Below are 23,939 nucleotides of genomic sequence, written 5' to 3'. Positions count from 1 at the left end.
TGCGTGATAGCGGCGGACTATCCAAATTCTTATTTGCGTGTCCCAGTTATCCATTTTACTAAATTTTAAAGATCAATCTGCAAATTAAAACAAAAATGGAACAGATAACTTAAAAAGAAAAAAAGTTATTCAATTTTTTTTTGGTAGCGACTTTCATCAGCCAACCTGTAATATAATATAATGTAATGTAATATAATATAATATAATGTAATATAATATTGTATAATATAATATTTTTGCTAATAGTAGTCCCTAGTCTTAGTTTCTGGCAAGAACAGACCTCTTCTGACATGAACAGCTTATTATAAAAAAACATGTGCCGGTCAGAGGCGGCATAAATATGTTGGCCCGTTTCGGTGGACAACATCAAGATGCGCAGCAAAGGTATATATAATAGGGGTCTTCCCACGAGCTCGTTGGTTCATTACTTGGCAGTTTCACGCATATTTTGTTTTTGTAAACCCAACTAAAGCACCTTTGAACCGCGGTGGCAAGCTTGGCAGACGTGAAGGGAAGGAAAAAAACCAAGTAAGTTATTGTTTTATTCAAAATATTTATATTTCAAGGGTATTTTCATCCAGTGAATGAATCGAAGCTAATTCGCAAGTTACTCAGCTGGTGTGAAAGAGCATTTCCAAACTAATAGAAAAAAGTCAAAATATGTATAGTTAAACATATTTGCCGAACTGAAAACTAACAAACCGCCAAAGTAACGAAATTGGTTTTAGTACTCCTAATAGTAAGGGTAATAGTAATATAAAGGCTCTTTCAAAAGATGCGCCTGGACCTTGTTTAAAAATAAAACTTGTAAAAATTTAGTTTCTTTCAACTATTTATGAAAAATTACACTATTGAATATCCACCATGAGCATGGACTCAAGTAAAATCCGCCAAACAATCTATTTATGAATGCCTAATTGTTAAGAACGTCGAGATATAGATGTTCAAGGTTTGATTTGCGCAACAGCAGCAATATCCTAAACAGAGCTTACATTAAAAAGATCTATTAAGATCGACATTTTTATAATACGTTTCAATAATTTGAACGAGTTGTTCTGTCATGTAAAATTATACATATGACAAGTGTCGAAGATGACATAAAAAGGTACCGTCTAGGAATTATTTCTGTAGTACAGACATCTAGGCGTCACTCTTGAAAGGCCTTTTACAGTATAACGCTTGCAATAGTAGCACACTGGATGCTAGGGCTTTCAGTGTAAATGCCTATGTATTATTTACTCATAAGACAATAAAAATGGCAGTAGCTATAAAGCACAGAACTCCTTTGTTAATATTTTATTTTTAATTTTTATGGACCTATTTTTACACCAGTGAGTACCATTTTTAGAGGTGAATGATTCAATTGCAGGAATTTGGAAGAGCAATAGGCCACCCTACTGCACATATGTATGTATGTTTAAAAATACTTTGATTAAAGTTTAATTTAGTATTTTTACCTGTGAGTTACATATGTATATTCTTAACTGTAGCAGTCGATAACCAAAGCTTCAGCGACAACATCCAATGTGGTTATGAAAGTTATAAAAGCATTTAAATTCTCTATGATTTGCTGTTTGGAGCTGACATACTTAGCAATTTTATTGCTGCCCCTATCCAGTGCAGTAAATGTTAGCGACAGCAGAAGTGCCGCGAGCCAAAATTGGCTGTGGCCAACAGCAGCAGCAAATATAACAAATATTCGGTCGGAACCTAATTATCCATCTTCACCGGCAACCACAATTATTATCATATGCAATGTTTACTTCACACTATGCATCAATCATTATCATCGGCGCAATTTCAACTACAACTATAAAAACGCTGAAAACTGCAATGATATCAGGTATAGAAACTTCGATCTGTTTCGTCGGCTAAATGAAAGTAAAAGCCAAGATAAGGAACTCCAGTCAAATGGAAATGGCAACAGTAATAGTTGGAGTTTGGAACAGCAATGGAGACGAAAAGAGCGTATCACTTGTAGTAGCGCTAAAGGTGAACGAAGTGTTTCAAAAGCAAATAACCAGCGTTACTTTGATGATATATTTGAAGTAACATTGTTTATGCTTCTCGCCATTTTCGTAGAAGTGATTCCTCTTACTCTGCGCTATGTACGCCAGCGAACCATAATTTGCTGGCGTCAACTGCAACTATTTTGCTGTTGTTCAAATTGGAACATTGCAAGAACACTATTTCAACGACAAAGGTTACATCAGCAACGCGGAATTGCATTGAACTGTGTATGTGATGTAATGAAACTGGCTTTAATAAAATGGAAAAGTAAGCAAGATCTTGTGCAGAAGCAGCCATACACAATTCGGCAGAATCAGTTGACAGTTTTTGCAGTGATTACCGGGAAAATATTTGCACTTTTCGTTCAAGGTACCACTAGTCCATCTACTGATATTTCGATATCAGCAGATGCCAGAGGTGTGTGTACAACAGCCGGAAAACTTATATTTTTGTCTGGAGTACCGGGAGCAACAGTTGCTAAAATTTCGAAAAACTGTAAAAATACATGCCAGCATTTTTTACTAACGACTATTGTTATTAGCCCCGTTACATTCACTCACAATGAGACTATTTTAACAGATCGTGTACTTTACATTTTAATACCACAAGACAACAGGATATTTCGTAGCCGATTAGCTCTTTTTACAATGATATTTCAACAGCTACCAATTATCGATATTTGTTACGACTGTAATTGTTTTAATGGTGGCGTATGCAGCAACGGTAAACAGAAATTTTCCGACTCCAATAGGTCTGAAAGTTGTTGTAATGACGACAGATCCCATCAAAAACGCAAAGTGTTCGTGATATTACAACCTTTATTTGATCACACTGAAACTATACCAGAAAACCATGAAAATAAGTATGTCGAAGTACGTAATAATAGTCGTTATTTGAAATCGTCCCGAAAAAAATTACTTAAATTAAAAAAATATAAAAATAAAGCCAAGGCCAAATTGCCTCTCGGGCACGCCGCCAATGACTTTTTTAATAAAACCCTTTGGCTTTTCAAATGTGGTCAGGAATTTTACAATGCCCTAAATGTTGCTATTGCGCAAAAGAAGGCGCAAACATTTTGCGAGTTGTTTTGGCCGGGGGCAAAGCTTCACAGCCATCAAGCAAACACGAAGCAAAAATCAAAGATAGTAAAATCTATAAAATCAACAAAGGGAGCAATGGCAGCAGAATTTGACGTATCGATGAGTTTGAGCTGCACACCTGTGACAGCAATAAAACATCGAAGGACAAAAAATAATAATACCGATTGGAAACATTGCATGCATGATATTATCAAATTCGACTTATGCTGTTGTTTTTGGTGTTTTTATTGTTATCGTCGGTATAAGTACGCATTTGGAAGAAATTTCAGTGGTAGTTGCAACACTTATTGGCGGCAATATGCCTTTAACTATCCGCATTGTATATACTGCTACTATTATTGCTATTGTTATTGCTGTTTTAATCACTGTTACGGTTGCTGTTGCTGGATAAAATTACAGTCAGCATCAATTACATGTCCATACTGCCAATTAGTCAGCAGGTTAAATAATCAACACCTTACGCGCTATATTAAGCTCAACAGAAATACGGAAGCAGGAAGCACAATAACACACCTAAATCAACCTAAGCAGCAGAGAGTACCACACAAATTAGATGACTATAGAAATTTCTTCCAATCCAATCTAAAAAATTTCACCTATCCATGTTCTGACTGCCCACATTTGAATTCCTCTGGTACATTATATCGGTACCAAAACCTACATCACTGTTGCTTACTTTTCACTAAAGATGTCACTACGGTAACAGCAACGACGGCGACGACAGAAAACGAAGAGACTATATCTAAAAAAAAATCGAATTTAATGCAATACGTCCGTTGCGGTACAATATATTTGGGCAAATATTTATTTGATAAATTAATCCATATAGCGGACTATTTTTACCGGTACATCATTGCGGTGCTTCGAGTGAAAATATCTGTACCGGGATCGGCGGCTATTGTAATCAAAGTACCAAAAGAACAACAGCAGCAGCAACAACAACAGCAAATGATTTGCATTGCGCACGATCAACAATTAAAAATGAATAATTTATGTAAAATTTTTTGCAACAACTGGAAGCGACATCGCCGAAGGAGGCGACGACGGCGACGACGACGAATAAATAAGCAGGAACAGCAACAGCAGCAATCTGTTGCACTCCAGCAGCAACATATAAGTAGTGAAAAAGACACGGTACTACACCGCTTGCATATATGGGACGTTAAAGAGTGCAAAACAATCGCAACAAATGTACCATCCGTGCACTTGATATTATCAAACACAACGCCTGTATCAATGTTAGCAGCAATACGTCTATCAAATCACAAAATGATCGCCTTGAGTGAAGGGACACGAAAGGAAATGATGAACCCGCCACCAACACCGACAATGATAACGTCACCAAGCTGCACAGCATCAGCTGGTGTAGCACGTATCAGCCGAAGCCGAACTAGACAAAATCTTGTGTGGCTGTTCATTGGACTGGTATGGTTTGAGGGACCGAAATACGTGAACTGCAGTATAAATGGAAATAACCAATCACAGCAGCCTACTACTCAAGCTCAAACGCAAACAGAAACAGCAACACATACAGCAGACAAAGCTCCTCTACAACCGCTTTCTACACCGTCACACGTTTGCCAGCACCAACGGCAGCAATATCAAACACAGCCAACGCGGATAACGACAAGTTTACTTTTATTAACCCCAAATCATAAACCTATAATCAAAGCGACACAAACACAAAAAACAACAACTTTTGATGATGAGGCCGCTATGTCATTCGAGTACAAATTAAGGTATGGAAAAAACACCAATATCAATGGCAAGAGCATACGGAGTGACAATTGTTTGTCTTCACGAAGACGGGCTTCCATAATAGCCGCAGCAACAAATGAAAAGCAGACTCGGCCACACAATTCCGATTCGATTGTGCTCATCAATCGCAAGCATTACGACTGGCTCGAATCGGAAGCTGAAGTTGATTTTCTAAATGAAGAAGGTGAGTTTTGATCACGCGAATACAATACATACATATATTATTCATATATGCGTATACAAATGAAACAGAAGGTTCCAAGAGGGTTAATTTTTTGGGGGTTTTATTTATATGTACTGTAAGGTCTCTGGACACGTTCCACAGAAAAGCGCATACAAAAATTCGAATTAAAAAATACTTTACTGCCTTGAAGAAGTAGGGATACGTTCCGTAATTTTCTAAAATCGCATAAAACCAAAACAACGAAGTAAAATTAATAAATTATTTCGAATATCTGAAAGGAATTCATATAAAAGCTTTAAATGAACTTGTGTTCAAACTTAATTCATTTTATTTTATTGAAAAATAATATAATTTTACATTTTTTAATCATCATCGCTATCTGGTAATGGTTTGCACCATTTGTGAAGTGGTTCCAAATCACCTGCATCATCAGAAGAGACTGTCTCTGCAATAAATACTTGCGGTAAAGGCGATGGATCTTCTCAAACTTCATTCTCGTTCTGTGCAGCTCTTTCACAATATCAGTAATTAATCAATACAATCAGTAATTAAACTTTTGTTTCTTTTTTTTCCTCGTCACTATCACTTTATAGACCTACGACGACATCTAAAATTAGATCAATAATATCATTGTCACTTAAGGCATCGTCTACAAGCAATTCATTTATATCATCTCGGCTGAAGCTATTAAAACTATCTCTTCCTAAATAAGCCTATAGGTATGTTTGTTCAAGAAATTTTTGGATGGAAACGCGCAGCTTTAAAATCGCATAAAAATAATCCGCATAAAAAGAGACCTTACAGTACATGTGCATACATATGAATTTTTTTCAAATAAGTTAAAAACCGTTATCGCAAATCTTACTCATTGTACGATAATGTGAGATGGCGTCTACGATTTTCATACTCACATTAAATAGATTTAAATCAACTGAATTTACAGTACATGTGCATACATATGGATTTTTTTTCAAATAAGTTAAAAACCGTTATCGCAAATCTTACTCATTGTACGATAATGTGAGATGGCGTCTACGATTTTCATACTCACATTAAATAGATTTAAATCAAACGGAGGATTGTTTACTGGTTACCCTAGGAAAATTTTTATACAAGATAACCTTTAGATATTGATTTTCGTTTGTTTGAAAACACGTGCAATGCACAAGCGTTTATTATTAACACTAATCAATTTAAAGTGATTTTGATTTTAATAACACATACATATAATTTTTTATTCAATCAATATGAAAAAAGATGTTTTAATAGTAATATACGCATTTTGTATTAAGAAAATGGTTGGTGTTAAAAATAAATTTCAGTGCTTTTGTCGAAGCAATATTCAACTTACAGCTTGATTCTGTATTTCTTTGATAACTCTTTTTCAAGTAATTTTATCAATAATTTAATTAAAATTTGTATATGTATGTATGTGCATATATTTTTATAGAAAAGGAAAATACGACCGGTACCACACGTAGGTTAGCTTAGGCGTAATTATCTACATAGTTTGTACACCAAAAATAGTCAATATTGAATCCAATCGACGCCTTTGTGCTCAATATTAATATTTCACGTTTCAAAAACGTTCTTCGGACCAGGGAAGTCATAGAGAGACTAACCGCAGACATACCTATGTATTTGGTACCCGGACATAAGGGCATTGCAGGAATCGAAATTGTAGATGAGATTGCCAAAAGCGCTGTTTACACACAATTCGAACAAGAAAACGACATACTGAAACCTTTAAATACGGTATACCTGACATCGCTGCGGACAAGAAAATACGGATAGACAGGAGGTGGAATAATCTAGCCACTTGTAAAACCGCGAAAATCATGTGTACACAGAACGCAGATAAATACGCCAGATTCCTACTAGCCCTGTCTAGAAAGGACAACAGAACTATCGTAGGTATACTGACAGACCAAAATTTGTTGGCGGCACACGCATACAAGATGGAAATTACAAACAATAAAAGACTGATTCATTGCATATTTTGCAATGAACTAGAAGTGAGGGAAACTCTAGAACACCTTTTGTTCTTGCCGTGCATTAGCTAGAATCCAAATGAATTGTTTAGGAGCTCTACAATATGAGAGGTTAGAATGCCTTTCGGGGTTAGAGCTTCAAAGCTTACTTAGATTCGCAAAAGACGCAGGCTTCTTACAAGAAGCCTACTTCAAGGAAACGAAAATGTCAAGCTCCATCTGGTACTACTAAGGACCAGTAGGTCTATGTGATGGCTTTCAGCCAGCCATGTCAACCTAACCTAATCTAATATTTCAAAAACAAAGCGTAATTATTTTAAACCGATTAAAGTAATTAATAAAAATCAATTGGATATAAAAAATATTTTGTATCAATAATTACTCATTCAGTAACGCATTAAATTGTCACATAACTTGAGTACTAATTGCAATGTATTCTTGATATTTTCAGGAAGACATTTTGTTAAATATTTTGACTCACTGAATAATGGTCTACCTAAAATGGTAAATCTTGGTCTAGATAAAGCAGGAGAATGACACAGAAAGTATCTACCTATTAGACGGGGGCCCCGTTATAACGAAAATCAGCGTACTAAGACTATACTTCTTTCGGCTTAACAGAGATTTCGTGTGCGTAACGCTGGGATGAGAGGCCGCCACAACTGTCGGACGATTCTGCAGAAGGTTTCGTTACGCGAGCGTTCGTTCCAAGGTGGATTTATTATAGGTGACAGCAACCACATATAAATAAAACCCTACATGTATTTGTTGTTGCGTTTGGTCCAAGCATCACATCAAAATCAGTAATCAAATGTAAACATACGAATGTAAGCATACCAATACATACAAACAAAGCATATCATTTTGACGTAAGCCATATCTACGGCGAAAAATTCAGCTAGGTGAATGCTGTCACCTATAATAAATCCACCTTGGTTCGTTCGCTATTCTTATAAATTTCCTGGTGTGCCATTGTATGTCAGGGCGAATTGAAAAGCATAGGTGGCGCCCTGCCAAAACAGTTACTTTATTTTTCGCGATTTTGACAAGTCTGACGTCAGCCCAATACAGAACAAACAAAAGGATGAGGAACTACATGTTTGTGAAAATTCAGTGAATGGCTTGGTAATATTGTGATTTGTGAGATTGAAACTAAACAAACGAATGGAAACGAAGTGCCGCATGTTAAATTGTTAAGCATAAATTAATATAAAACCTGCAAATATAGTTTTTTCGTTTTTATGCGGAAGACGCCGTGGCTAGAAAGTATATGTGTGTGCACATTATTTTTTGAGTTGGGTTGTTTCTATTGTTTTCGCCTACTCTTCTTCTTCACAAACAAGTAATTCCCCTTCCTTTTGTTTTTTTATTCATGGGTCCTTACGACACAGCGAGGCGCAATCTCTTATTCTGTCATTATTGATTGTATGTGTACTCATCAGTCAGTTTGGTGCCCCGTCGCGCCAGTTCGTCTACCCTACAGTTCCTCTCGATGTCGCAATAGCCAGGCCCTCGTGTTACTTTTGGGTAAAATAACTCGGCCTTCTCGTTAAGAAAGGCGTGGCATTTCATGGCTACCGTAGAATTTTCTGTCAATTGTTTGAAGGATTTTACCGTCTGACTATCAATGACAAATCTACGGTAAGAAAGATTAGTGCCGCATATAAAGCTTTCGATGGCGTGGTTGACATAGCACTGATGATGAGATTAGAACCTTGCGAGGCTAATCAACCACACAACTCCCGCTGTATAGAGGCAGTGTATTATTCTGGGTTCTATCCACCATTGACCTGCTGCAGTAGTACAACACTGTTATTGCATCGCGTACCCTATCTGCTTCCTATCCACCACAATACACTTATTTTTTATAAATTTTTTTGCGACCGGTAATTTTTTTATGGAAAGACTGAGTCTTTTGCGAATCTAAGTAAATTCGAAAATTTGAACCCTGAGATACAATCCAACTTCTCACATTGCAAAGCTCTTAAGCATTACATTCATGTTCTTGGCAAGAACATGGAAGGTGCTCTAAAGTTTCCCTTCCTTCTGCAGTTATCATTTTATGTAATTCCTATCTTGTATGCATGTGCTGCTGGCAAATTGTGCCCCGTCAGTATACCAACGATAGTTCTGATTTCTTTTCTAAATAGAACTAACGGGTGACTTTTTAGCTATTATCTTTTGAATCAGTTAGTTTAAACAGCTGCCGCACGTTTCGTTTTTTGTTCACTGTCAAACATCTTCAGTTTGGTCTATAACTTAACCATGAATCGTCTTACAAACGAACAACGCCTGCAAATCATTGAATTATATTATAAAAATGTGTGTTCTGTGCGAACTGAAGAAAATATCGCAGCTGTATCGGCCACTGTTAATGATGACCATCAATTATCGATTCGTCGCCATTCGCAGGAATTGGGCCTCTGTTACTGAACAACGTGGAAAATTTTGCGAAAGGACTTCGGTAAGGAGCCTTTCAAAATACAGCTGGTGCAAGAATTGAAGCCGAACGACCTACCGCAATGCAGAATTTTTGGTGAATGGGCTCTTGGAAAGTTGGCCGATGATCCACTTTTTTTATCGAAAAATTGTGTTTAGCGACGAAGCTCATTTTTGGATCAATAGGTACGTAAATAAGCAGAATTGTCAATTTTGGAGTGAAGATCAGCTACCAATGTATCCAGAAAAGGTCGCAGTTTGGTGCGGTGTAAGGGCTGGAGGTATCTTTGGACCGTACTTCTTCAAAGATGCTGCGAATCGTAACGTAACTGTGAATATTGAGCGCTAAAGTGAAATGATATCCAACTTTTTTTTGCCCAAAATGCAAGAGCTTGACTTGCATGATATGTGGTTTCAGCAAGACGGTGCCACATGCCACACATCACGCGTAACAATGGACTTGTTGAGAGGCGAGTTCGGTGAACATTTTATTTCACGTTCGGGACCTGTCAATTGGCCACCCAGATCGTGCGATATAACGCCTTTAGATTATTTTTTGTGGGCTATGTTAAAGCTCATGTCTATTCAGAAAAGCCTGCTTCAATTAACGCATTGGAAGACAACATTAAAGCATTTATATGTGAGATATCGGCCGAAACATTGGAAAGAGTATGCCAAAATTGGACTAAGCGGATGAACTATTTGAAGCGCAGTCGCGGTCAACATTTGCATGAAATAATCTTTAAACATTAAATTATATGGACTGTACTATCGATTTAAATAAAAATTTCAAGAATTTTTCTGAATTTTACGTGTGTGCTTTTGAAAAACTTTCCTATAGCTCTTAAAAAGTCACCCTTTATTACGAACCGGGCGTTTTTATCTGCATTTTGTGTACATATGATTTTCGCAGTTTTGCAAGTGGCTAGATTGTTCCACCGACAGTTTATCCGTCCTTTCATGTTCGTAATGATGCCTTTCCGGATCTTCTTTAAGGGTGTTAGTATGTCGTTTTCATGTAAACTGCGATCTAGGAAATATCATCTACAATTTGGTTTTCTGCAATGCCCTTAGATGTGTAACCGTCTGTCTCCGGTCAGTCTTACTATGACTCCCCTGCATTTTAAAACGTTTTTAAATGGAATTTCGTATGAGTTTATTACCTTTGTCGCTACGTTGACACGTAAGTGTTCATTTTGGAGTTGCTCGATGTCTTTGCGAATGCTAATTCTGCAGCCTTTCCACCAGCAAAGACTTCTGACTAAAAGATACTGAAGTGATGAGGCAGTTTGAACAGCTGCATGATGCCTAGCTAGATCATCGCTGCACCTACTCTGTTCAACATTTACGAGCCGCCAGTAAATATATTAGGCGTGTTGGAGCTAAGCTTCTTTCCTCTTTTCCACCCCTCTTCTTCTTTACTGTTCGGATTTTCCTCACCTAATTTCATTTCGGAGTCGTATAATCCGTATTGACCCTATAATTCAAACCTTACGAGTGTTTTTCAGGTAAATTCAGTCGTTGCGCTAAGTCTTACGACAGATTTATCTACTAGACATTCTGCTGCAATGTAAATCGGTGACAGGCGCTGCCGTTGGAGTAGTTCTTATCACACCCGTAGTGCAGAGTGCACCGAGACGTTGAATACTTTCCTTAGATGGTCCACCACACTAGAGCACCGTATCGGCTTGACTATACCTCAATAGCACAGTACATTATAGAAGGAGATGGACCCTATGTCTCAACATCATTTTATATGCATATAGTGCGTTACTGGGCTTTTTCTTCCATTCTTATATATTGTACTTGTATGATAGTTGGCTCTTTAAAATTACTCCGAGGGGCTTCGCTTTGTCCTTAAGACCCAATTGTCTGCCGTTCAGCTTCGGGGGGAGCCAATTCGGGATCTTATACTTTCTAGTATACAATATCCTGTCCCAGGCCTGCCTGCGTTGCAGTTTGATGTATTGTTGTCAGTGTGTTATTCATTATATAGCTTATGGTGTCTAGGTATTTGCCTGTCAATACTAATAGCTGATTAGCTGCGAATAACCAGAGAAGTATCGATAGAACACTACCTACATGCTAATTTAGTGAGTTTAGCTTAAAATGATAATACAAAACAGAAATATGGAATGAAATGTTGGAATGATTTTTTTATTATAATCTGGAAACTTGCGACGCAAACTATGGGCTTCAATTCTTGCCCGAGCTGTATTTTATAGGCACATAAGGCAAGATCCTTATATAAAGTTTTCCACGTAGTCGAAGCACAAAGCCAACAAGTTGAAGACGATGACGATTCGACATTTTGGCGTCTTTTTCAACACTTAGCTCTATGAACTTCGAGAACAGATTTATTTTTTTCAAAGTAAATTTCCATAATTTGAAAGCGTTGTTCTGGCGTTAAACGATTCATGATGTCTTTCCAAACCTCAGTGAACAGAAATGTCAACACAGTTTGCTAGTCTGAGCTGTTCTCAACCATTCTTATCAATACCGATGCAGCTAAAAAAACACCCGATACATATGTATGTACATAAACCATTTTGTTTTATTATATCCCTAAGGACATCAGTAACATTTAGAAAAGATGACCCAAAGTATCTAAACCTAGTGGCATGTCACGCGGGCCAGTAACAGAGAAGATATTCAACGGACTCTTCTCATCACTCTTGCAGCTTCTGCAATAGTTAAATTGAGCAACGTTCAATCTTTGAGCATGTCAACCTATGAGACAGTGACCTGTGATTAATGCAACTAACATAGAAACGTTTTTCCTTGACCGATTAAATAGCGACTTAGCTAATTTGTCTACCTTACAATTCCCTAGTATGTCACTTTACCTGGCACCCATATCAAATATTATATAATATTCCGCCATCAGTTCCTACGAAAGCCTTAGTAGCGCCACACCTAAAGATTGAGCATTGGTGGAAGCATTGGGGGAGTTGCTTTCTTCCGGTTTTTTGAGAGACCCGGACTTTGCTTTTCTTTTTGATTTTCCTTTCGATCCCATGTTTTGGTCCCACGAGTGTGGAGCAAGGGAAGGCCCACTCGCACAGGCTCCTGTGTGCAAGCAAGGTTGAATAAAGCAGATGTTCGCCAGGTATTCTATATACTCCGCAGGATTGAGCGTAATGCACCAAAAAATAAATGCAATAAGCGTTTACTACCACTACTTCTCCAGTGGTGTTTAAAACACGGGTTCCATTATCACTGCATATTTAGTGATAGTGAAAAATTTGCACTGTCACTAAACGTTTAATCATAAGGGAAAAAATTGCATTATCACTAAACCTTTATTGCTATATACATATTTAGTGACAGTGAAAATCTTTAGTGATAACTAACATTTTTCAATAACATAACACTGCTTCTTACAGAATAAAAGTAAGACTATGGTAGTAGAAACAGTTTAAGTAAATGTTTTCAAAATAAACCATAATTTTGAGTGAAAACTTTTAATTATACCGCAACAAAAGTAGGAAAACAATCAATTTTGATTTGCTTTGTGCTGCAAACCTCCAATTCTCCTATCATTGTCATTCAAGTACAAAATTACTTCGGTTGCTATTGCCCGCCATGCGAGTCTGTATATTGATTTTCATTCAAAAGAGGAAGTTATTTAGAAAAATTTTGCAGCCTGGTTTCTTTCAATTGAATACCTGTAGACTCCTCATCGAATTCGAGAAATAATGTATTAGCACTTATGGAAGGCTGCAAATTATGTTCTTCCACTATTGAGACGTCCTTTGTATATATTTAAATAGGCGAAATTTTCTAATAGATTTTCTAATGTTTATAAGCGGCAAAATCTTGAAATCTTAATTCTCCCAAATCGATAAATAGTAAATACATATTCATGTTTAATTTATTAAGTGCACAGAATCGACTCTTCTAGATTTGCTGAGTTTGAAAAAAAAAAAATAATAATGTAAATAGCACCAAGTTAACTTAAAATAATTATATTGTTTTATAGATAGTTCGGTAATTCAATTTTGTCAATTTCTATACCTTCTCTGTTTTTGACATCATAATTATAAAAAAAGATCGAGGGTTTTTATACAAATGTGTATACGTACATGACTATTTATAGATTCTCTGAATATAATATCAATAATATTAATCCTTGAATGAATACCCGCAGCACATAATGCGCAAAGTGATCGTACACGTCTGGAATCCATTAAGCGGCAAATACTAACCAAACTTGGTCTGAAACATAAGCCCAATGTATCTCATCCCCTTCCCAAGCAATTTATTTGGGATACTATATATCGCGCCGATGGTATACACAGCGTTGTCAGTGATTTTGATTTCAATGAAAATGGATCACATCAATTGGAAATGATGGCAGATGCGGATGATAGCCAAGAAATTCGGCAACATGACCTTACAAAGCTGCCACTTCGCTTAGAGGGCACCCAAGAATTGGAGAACACTATTGGTAAGAAGGAAATTATTGGACATTTTATGAATCGAAATAATGGCGATGAACACAACAAAGAGACTACTAGATCTAAGATGCCAATCAAAGCCTCGAATGATTATCAAAGTATAGACGATATGGTGAAAACAGCAAATGAGAGAGTATTAGCGAGAAATTCACCTTCGCAAAGACCTGTTTTTAAAGTGTACACCAATTATCGTATGATAAATAAAAGTTCTTTTTATGAAAAGAGTCATAACCTGAAGTATAAGGGATACATGCAAAACGTCCGATTCAATGAATCCAGCAAAATAAATAATAGGAAAAGCACAAATAATCTCACATATCTTATGCGTAGTAGAAAGCCTAACTTAAATGTGGACATTCTTGAAGTTCGAGAAGCAGAAACCGGGGATGTAACTTACGATAACAATGATGGTGATGCATTTTTACATGCTAAAAATCTTGATAAATATAATTTGCATCATCTTGAGTATGGAATATCACAAGGTCAAAATCAGTATGAAAGTGAAGATTTTTTCGGTGAAACCCAAGAAATCATCACATTTGCAGAAAAAGGTAAGAATGAAATTTGTATTTGGAAAATTCACAGTTGCTTGTGTTAGAAATTCGCAAATCATGAAAAGCATGCTCGAATTGGCCTATTTTCAAAAATAATTGTTGAACCTTTTAAAATTGAATTATTCAGCTGAAATCAAAATTGATATAATGAATTATTAAATAGGAGAAACTGGGTCAGGATGAAGAACTAAGTGGCGAAGGCAATAGCAGAGTTTTATGGGTATACTTTTCAGCGACAACTATTTAAATATTTAATTTTCGGGTTCTGCTGTCGAAAAAAATATTACAAAACCGGCATATGTACATTTACTGTACTTATATATGTATGTATGCATGTAGAATATAGGCACTTTCGCAATATATTTCCCTCAATTTATGAAACTAAAAGAAAGTGGATTTTCTTAGGTCTCAATTGTATTATGTAACAAATTCTAAAGCTCTTGCAATTTTCTGAGCATAGATGTGTATATACCTATTTACCTATATACCAAGCAAACTCACGTTTTTCAACTTACCTGAGCATATACACCAACATTCGGCGAATACATACACCTCTATATGATTGGACAAGTTCCTTTCACTCCGGTTTCGGTTATGTCTTGATGTTTGCCTTCAGATAAAAAAAATATATATACATGGGCCAATTATATATACCCTTTATGGGTATTTGGCCGAGCTTCTCCTCTTATTTGTGATGTGCGTCTTGATGTTGTTCCACAGATGGAGAGACCTACAGTTTTATGCTGACTCCGAATGGCACATATTTTTGTTATGACGAGTTTTTTAATGGCAGAAATACACTCGGAGGATTGCAAGTGCCTGCCGAGGGGCGACCGCTATTAGAAACAACTTTTTCTTCATTTTGGTGTTTTACGGAGATTCGAACACACGACTACGAATAGCAGTCAAGCACTAAACCTTTCGGCTACGGCGGCAGCAAAACTACTTCTCTTTTATCATATATCGTTTCCCAGCGGCAGGCAGTGTTTATGGAAAATTTTTTCGTGGCAGAAAGGCACTCAGAAGTTTGACAATTACCATTCGAGCTATTAGAACTTTTCCTATCTTTTGATGATACATGTACACAGTAGCTATCGAACCCAGGACCAACCACATAGCAGTCACTCACACGCATATGCGGCTTGTTTGAGCAACTTAGTTATAAATTGTTTACTCCCTTGTCTGCCTGCGTTTTTCACGTGATTAAGCTCTTTGTTTGTCTGCGCTGTTGTCTAGCCTATTCTTTGCTTTCTTTGTTAAAGTGCGGAAAGCAGCCTCTCAATCAGCATGCCCATCTTATATATAAAAATGGAGACGTTTTTTTGTGTTCGTTAGTCGCCGATTCACGCCTAAACGCATTCACCGATTTCAGTCAAACTTTCACAGATCATTGGTATTGGTCCATAGATGGTTTATGTGAAGTTTTAAAGAAATCGGTAAAAGTATGCGTGCGTTGTGTAAGTGTGAAAAATGCAATATTTGCGTGTTTCCCTTATACGGACATTAGGTATACGGAATGAAAATACACGCGAATGAATAGAATATACACAGACATGAATAACATTGCTTCCATGTCGAGTGACGTATGGGACTGTATTATTCGTAACGCAATAGTTGTCCTCTCTTTTGTTTCCCTTTTATGCATGCGTGACACGGCATCAAAGCACATTGCTTTTTTTTAAACTGGAAAAATATTTTGAGCTTCATTTGAACGTTTTATGATTTAGATAAAATAAAAATTCGTTAAATATATTTGATTACATTAATAACCATAAGACTGTATTTTTCGAAGTTCAAAGCCGACGAGCAAAATGTAAAAAATAAATCCTCCTGTATGTATATATACTCGAAAAAGTTATGCTAACACTTTTTTCATGCATTTAGGTAGTCAATTTTATATGGGCAAACGTACGTTTACGAGATAAAGGTATAGCGCTGAAGGCAAATGCTCAGGATATAGTACAAAAATGCATATTTCACATAGTAATATTATCATTGTTAAAAGAGAACAAGTTTGTATTAGGTAATAATTAAATAATGCAACCTTATGTTCTGCTTTGACGAGTGGAAAAACCAAAATAAATAATTATATAATATTTGTATGTGTGTTTAAAAGAGTTGGATTATTTTGTGAGTGTAAGCGGTTTCAAAGCCAAAGAATAGTTGCAACATTAAAAAATTGCTGAAACACATTTTCATTTAACAACTAAAATAACAAATATGAGCAAAATATGTACTTTCTTCAATTTTCTTCTGTTGCCAACTTTCTGAAAAACGTGAATTCACCGCGATACGATACAGAAACAAAAAGACAGCGACAGCGCGCAGAGGGTTTTGAGCAATAATATAAATTTGTATCAAACAACGCATTAAATAGTCATTTTAGTATACTTTGGGTGTTTACTTATTCAACTAAATGCATGTATTAGTTTTTCTTTAAGAAATTAATCTAAAATTTGCAACTTTTTTTTTATGATTTCTAAAGATTACTTTATTTTTGCCCAAGAGCAACCTTGCGTACAGAAAATTGTGTTGTACCTAAAACTTCACCACTATAAACTTGGTCCTTATAAAGGGCTTTCACCACAGTTTGTTTACTGGATATACTGAGGTCAAAATAATCAGCTGTATCAAAACCATTTGATGAGTGGTCAACAATTTTAAAGTGCGTTTTTCATAGTTGTTTTTTTTTTTTTGGGAAAAAATGTATAAAAATAAAATATATTGTGCGAAAAATTTTAATAATCAGTGAAAATAAAAAACGGTGGTTTCGTTGTTGTTGTTAGCGATTGTAATGCACATTGTGAGTTTTTCATGTTTTTTTGATTAAATTCAAATGCGAATAAATGATATCGATCGTCGGTCGCGTAGAACGCAAAATAGATCAAATGAAAGGCAAAATCAATCACAAGAAGAGCGAAAAATTCAAAACCAAAATCAAAGGGAACGTATAGCCAGATCACGTTCAGGCCATTCACCTGAAGAACGTATACAACGTAATGAGCAAGATAGATTAAAATAAACACAATAAACAAAGCACAAGGACAATCGCTAGAATTATGCGGAATTGACTTAGAATATCCATGCTTCTCGCACGGACAATTATATGTATCATGTTCACGTGTAGGAAAACCATCAGTTCTGTTTATTTATACCACAACTCAGGGCAAAACAAAAAATGTAGTTTACGAAAAGGCTTTGCGTTAGTTTAAGTTTAAAATTAACATTAATTTTATATTCTAAAAAAAGAATAAATACACATAGAGTGAATTTAAATCGAGTGTTCATTATTCATTCTTAATTTTGATATGCCTAGCGAAGCAGGCAGAGGGTCCGCTAGTACGCTATAAATTAGGTATTTATTAATGTGTAGCACGCAGGCGGTCTTCCTGAAAGATTAAAATAACGGTTGTATATAACATTAACGACGTGTATATTAATTTCTTCATTATAATACCTATATACATATAGACATAAGTATGTATGTATATAAAGGAATCAAGAGAACAGTAGACAAATGTATACTATATACAGGGTTGGCCATATTAAACTGACCCATTGAGTAACCCTATAACTTTTTACTGTAATTTGAAATCTAAGGTTTACGTCAACAAGCCAAAGACACTAGGCGCACTTAAGGCCAATATCCGACGGGAAATAGCCGCCATATCGGCCGAGACGCTGGCCAAAACTATGGAAAACGCCGAAAAACGGGCACATTACGCTATACGAGCTAAGGGCGACCACTTGCGCGATATCATATTCAAAAAGTGATGTAAACGAATCTCCTTGAACTAAATTAAATGTTTTTCACAATGAAACACAAAAAAATGTTTCTTTTTCCATATTTTTTTAATAATCACATGGGTCAGTTTAAGATGGCCAACCCTGTACATATCCAAATACGTGCTAAGGGCGACCACTTGCGCGATATCATATTCAAAAAGTGATGTAAACGAATCTCCTTGAACTAAATTAAATGTTTTTCACAATGAAACACAAAAAAATGTTTCTTTTTCCATATTTTTTTAATAATCACATGGGTCAGTTTAAGATGGCCAACCCTGTATACCAAAAAGCATATAATGATGAAACGGTTCGATTTAGCTGTCTGTCTGTTCGTGCGAACGACAACTCGAGCAAAAATTAATACATTACGAATTATTATATTATTATATGACGTGAAATTCGGCACACATATTACTTCCTTTCCAAGGTTGTTTGGTTTTGCCATTGGCCGAAATCGGCAAATAACCACGCACATAAAGGCAACTTTTAAAAAGCCTTGCAAAAAACATGATATCTTTTATAAATACATCTATTACTGCTGTGCACGGTACTCGTTTAGCACGTTTTCCATCTTACACAGTTTTTAGTTTCAAGTTTAAAAAAATATTAACAATTAAAAAAACAAAATGAATTAGCATTTTAAACTTACACGCACATAATTATTTTAAGATGTATCATATTAATCTAGTAACTCTTATAAATATCTAATATCTAATAACATTTTATTTCTACTATGTGGGTGTGTATATGCTTGTAAAAACTATTCACTGATTAAAGTTACTTTTCCATTCAGAACAAGAAGACTTTTGACAAGTGACAGTGACAGCAATGAAGCGAACCGAATATTTGAATCTTGGTTGGTTGGTAGAAGTGCTGTCTGAGTGACTCAATTAGCCCAAAATGTATTGTAGTACACCACTAGTAAAATTATTGCCGTTATTTAGTCAAAACATCTTGATTTGACTATAAATCTGTCGTCATCTATTGTCTTTCCTGCAACTTCTACCAATTTGTTCATTGAGAATATCCCTAACATTATATGTCGTAAAACACCCAGACTCACACAGATAGTGGAAGACTGTCTTCCTAGAATATTCTAGATTGCACATTCTACATCTGTCGTTATACAGCCACTCCATCTTTCTAGCATGGTCTCCGATAAGCCAATGGCCGGTTATTGTTGACGTAATTCTAAAGATGTCTGTTCTTGAAGTTTTTAACAGCTCGTCAGTTCAGGACTTGTTGTAATCTACCCTTCGCTATTTTGCAGGTATTGGTGTTAGTCTATCTTTGAATAGCATGCTTCTGGAATTGCAAAAAGATCTGCCTTTGGTAGACGCTTCGGGGACAGCTCCCTGCTACCACGTCGGATATTCTAAAGGAAGCACCCTGTCTTACCAGCTCATCAGCTTTCTCATTTCCTTCTATGTTTCTATGACCCGGTACCCAGATGCTTAAGGCATTTAATATTATACTTATTTGCATTGTCTGACGATTTTTGAATTGGTTGTTGGAGACTTTATAGGTAATATGGCTGCTTAACAATTTGACAAAATACGTGCTTGTTGTGGGTGGTTTCTGTTTATCCTGCAAGCGTTTCTTATCCCGAGAACCTTTGCTTGAAAGATGCTATTGCAATGTCCCAGGCGAAAGGACTAGGAAGTTTTGAGCTCTTTCGAATATACACCCGCGCCGACGCCGCAATCCATTTTGGATCCATCGGTGCAAAATCCGGGGGTGTTTTCCTTGACTACTGAATTTAACTTCCATTCCTTTCGTGTGGGAAACATTACCTTAAATTCTAGTCTAGGCAGCGGTAATTTAGTCCGATGAATTGCCGTTTAGATTTCGACTACCAAGAATTGTATTATGACCAAACATCGTAGCATTTCAACAACCGCCGTCTTTTATTTTGATGACGCTATTTGCTGCTGTTAGTCGTAGTTGCAAATCTATCGGTAACTGGTTTAGTTTGATATTCAGTGCCACAATTCCATAAATCCAGTTACTCCTGCGCGGTTGCTCGTTGTACGCTAGGCACTTTATATCTAGGAAGACCGCCATGGTGAATTTTATTTTGATACAGGGATTTTTCAATGTGACCAAACATCTCATGAAGGGCACTTTCTGTGGATTTACATTTCATGTTAGCGTGCTTATCCCCCTTTGCTAAAGATCTAATGTTTATATATATGATTCTTTCTAGTGTTTTAAGGAGGTCGAATATCCTTCGTTACCTCTTGTTTCTTCTTACCCACCTTGGGTATGAATACTACCTTTACTTTGCATGCTTTGAAGAAGCTTAAGAGCCAGATCTGCAAGTGCTTCTGAAGTTTTTGAAGCAGCTGATTTAGGTATATGGTTCAAAACTGTTTATTGAGAAGACAATATTCTCCATATGTGTCCACTATTGAATCTATCTCGTCTTCTGGAAGCTTCTGGATATTCCTGGTTCTTGGCATGTCGTAGGACTTACACCCAGGAAAGTGGCTTTTAACTAAGGTTTATAGTGGTTCTCTGGCAGAGCTTGTGCATCCTCTTTAGAAAATATCTTGCTCAGACTCGCGGATTCTCTAGAGTTTTCTATTCAAGTGCAATAAGATTGGCAAGGCTCAGCTTTAGCTTTCTTGCATTTTTGACGAACACCGGTCACATAACATTCGTTAAAAACAGACTTTAATTTATCTCTAAGCTTTTTCAATTCACCGTTCCACCACGGTGGTGATCTTTTCTTGACGCCACTGATTGGTGTGGACTTCTTGAAACCTCCCCTCCAACACGCTGACCTTCTCATCCAAGTTGGCCGTGGAGTGTATATCCCTTCCAAGGTTTAGTTTACATTTTTGTGGCAGTCGACTTAGAATAGCGAAACTCACTTAGACCATATAGGTCCGTTGCGATACTACTGTATAATATTGGAACGTTACAGTTAGTTTTCATGGAACCAGTTAACTCTCTTATGAAGCGTAGGATAGATTTTATTCCAACAGCGGATAGTTCCGTCAGAGAGTCAAAATGGTATTTTCCCAATAATTTTGCCTTACTCCTATCTAAGGCTGGATAGTTACAAAAAAGTGTTCTACTGGTTCTTCCTCTTCCTTAACTCTACAACTTCAGCAGCACTCATGCGAAAAAATTTCTAGCTCAGAAGAGTGCTTCCCTAACATCCAATGACCGGTGGCACAGCCGCGACCTTCGAGATGCTCCTGATATTCTTTTATTTATTTTCAGCCAAATTAGCCTGGTTGTAACACACGTATTTTCTTCTCTCCATGACCTATTGGCCTTCCGGATAATATTATTTTGTTTACTTAATTTGCAAGTTGCCATAGGGATTCCAATGTTGCCTCTGTTTTCAAGAAGTTGAAGATTAGTACCCTTTCTGACTAGCTCATCGGCCCTGCAATTTCCTTTAATTTATCTATGCCACGAAAGCCTTATAATGCTGACTTTGAAAACAATGTTAATGTCATTTAGAGCTGCCTGGTATTCCTGATCAACCTTTGATCTTAGTATAACTGCCTCCATTGATTTGATGGCCGCCTGGCTGTTCGAGAAATACGCTGTCGTAGTTCTTGTTACGGCGTTTGTGTTTAGGCACATAGTTACCTCCATTATGGCTAAAACTTCTGCCTGATATATGCTACAGTAGTTCGGAAGTCGGACCGACAGTTCTAATCCTAATTCTTTTAGAAAAACTCCCTAGCCTACTTTATTTTCTAGTTTGGATCCATCCGTGTAGAAATTTGATTCCCCCCTTCTTCATGGTCTTTGAGTTTGCGACTCTCTTCTTGACGGCATGTTAGTCTTGAAGAGCTCGTTGAAAGTGAATTTCGGGAAAGAGTAGTCGATTTCTTGGTTATAACTACTCATAGTATGTAGTATAAAAGCGTGCCCGAACCGCCGGGTCTTCCATAGCGCCATACTATAAAGTCGAAGCGCTAAAGCGGCCACGTGTTTTCCTACCAGATTTAGAGCAGGTACGTTGACTAGCACATCGACCGCTTTATTAGAGGTGGTTCTTAAATCGCCGGTGATGCATAAAAATGCAGTTATTTGGACCTTGCTCAGCAGAGTCGTTTAACTTGTCTGTTGATGGCAACCACACAAGTATTATTTATAGTAAAATAGGCCGAACTACCGAAGTGTAAAGCACCTGTGTGATACGAACTGTTAGACTCCATCTGATTCCGACCGCTTTCTTGCATGTGCGCAATTCTCTTCCAAAGGAATCTCCACACAATTCAAAATTACCGCACACTTCTTGCAAAGAGAATTAATTCAGTTTTATCGGAGCTTATTCCGAGTCCCCTATTCTCTGTCCAGTTACTAAGCGTGACCATGTTAGAGCGCAGGATCTCTATGAGCATGCTGGGATACTTGCCTTTAACCGCGATTGCCAAATCGTCAGCGTAAGCTGTGACGTGGCAGCCCCCTCTCCTTAGGGACAGTATCAGTGACTTCACTGCCAAAATTCAGGGGAGAGGGAGGAGGACCTCTCTCTGAGGAGTATATATGCAGATCTGTCTACTTATTATTGTGTAGCCTAATCATGCAGTTACTTTTCTTCTGACAAGTATGACGCTTGTATTAATGTTGTTAAAGGCTCCTTCAATGCCTGTAAAAGCTACCAAAGCAAACTCTTTTTCTGCCAGGCTCTTTTCGACGAACCCGACAAGCGAGTGTAAAGCAGTTTCTGCCTCTTATGTAGGCGTGTTGTGCCGAAGAGAACCTGTTGATTCGTATGACGCCTCATAGATACTCATCGACATTCCTTTCTAGAAGTTTGAGGAGGAGAGACGTAAAACTGATAGGTCTGAAGTCTTTGGGATTAGTATGTGAGGGCCTGTGCTTTACCGGCTTTTTGCCTGGGAAGTGTGCGTCTAGGAGGAGACCTTAAGGTTCCTTACTTGACGTGGTCCATGTATTTCGTGACCCTTATGTAGCCTAGGTTACATTGTGTCTTTACAAGAATTCTTCTGAAGCTGCCTCTTCTGTAGTTTCCTGCTTTTTTGAAGATTTTTAAGTCACCTGTGTAGGCTAACTAGTCTTCGGAACCTCCCATTGTTTACAACCTCTTAATTTGAGACTCCATATTATAACGAATTCATCCCAATTTGTTCTTCTCGGATTTATAAAAATGGTGATAGTGTAGCATCTGCCTTGGAACTTCAATGGTATAAAACAGTGATCAGGCATTGATATCCTACCTGATACCATCCAATCCTTCACGGACATAGCATTGTTCTCTGTCAACGGCGTAAGATCCGGGACTTGCTCCCATCCTTGAAACCTATCTGAGCTTGGGAAGATGAAAGTTGGCTTGTATAGAGGTGTTACATATGTATACTGAGCATAGTATTTAGAATGAAGTTAAATAGTGACTCAACTCTGTCGTTTGTTTCGCTACTATTTCATAAGGTAAGCCTCGCATTCATGTCACATCCGATAAGACAAATGTTTGTTGGTTCTGCTTAACAGCCTCTTGCAGTTCCCCGGCGGTGGTTCTCTGTCGTTAGGCACGTGTGCCGAGACCAAAAAGAAATTCTGGAAGCCGGCTTCTTCTATTTTTAATACCATGATATCTGATATGCTGTAATTAGAACATAGGTAAGCACTTATACCTTTCTTGATAAGAATGTCTAAACTGCTAG

At 37.1% G+C, this 23,939-nt stretch overlaps 1 protein-coding gene across 10 annotated transcripts in view; it reads left to right on the top strand.

Annotated features, from left to right (window-relative positions):
• LOC129249796 (inhibin beta chain) overlaps positions 1 to 23,939 on the top strand; it is a 94,869-nt gene that overhangs the window by 23,923 nt on the left and 47,007 nt on the right. For 3 of the 10 annotated variants that reach the window (XM_054889438.1, XM_054889436.1, XM_054889440.1), the window contains exons 2-3: positions 1,494 to 5,052; positions 13,633 to 14,493. In XM_054889438.1, coding sequence (XP_054745413.1) covers positions 1,494 to 5,052; positions 13,633 to 14,493 — 4,420 coding nt within the window. Of the gene's footprint in view, positions 1 to 1,490; positions 5,053 to 13,632; positions 14,494 to 23,939 lie in introns of all 10 variants that reach the window. The other 7 variants (XM_054889437.1, XM_054889435.1, XM_054889439.1 and 4 more) reach the window with 4 other exon arrangements.

The sequence above is a fragment of the Anastrepha obliqua genome, chromosome 6 (genome assembly GCF_027943255.1).
Source record: "Anastrepha obliqua isolate idAnaObli1 chromosome 6, idAnaObli1_1.0, whole genome shotgun sequence".
Lineage (NCBI taxonomy): Eukaryota > Metazoa > Arthropoda > Insecta > Diptera > Tephritidae > Anastrepha > Anastrepha obliqua.
Note: the sequence above shows the minus strand (reverse complement) of the source record. Positions and strands in the feature narration are given on the sequence as shown.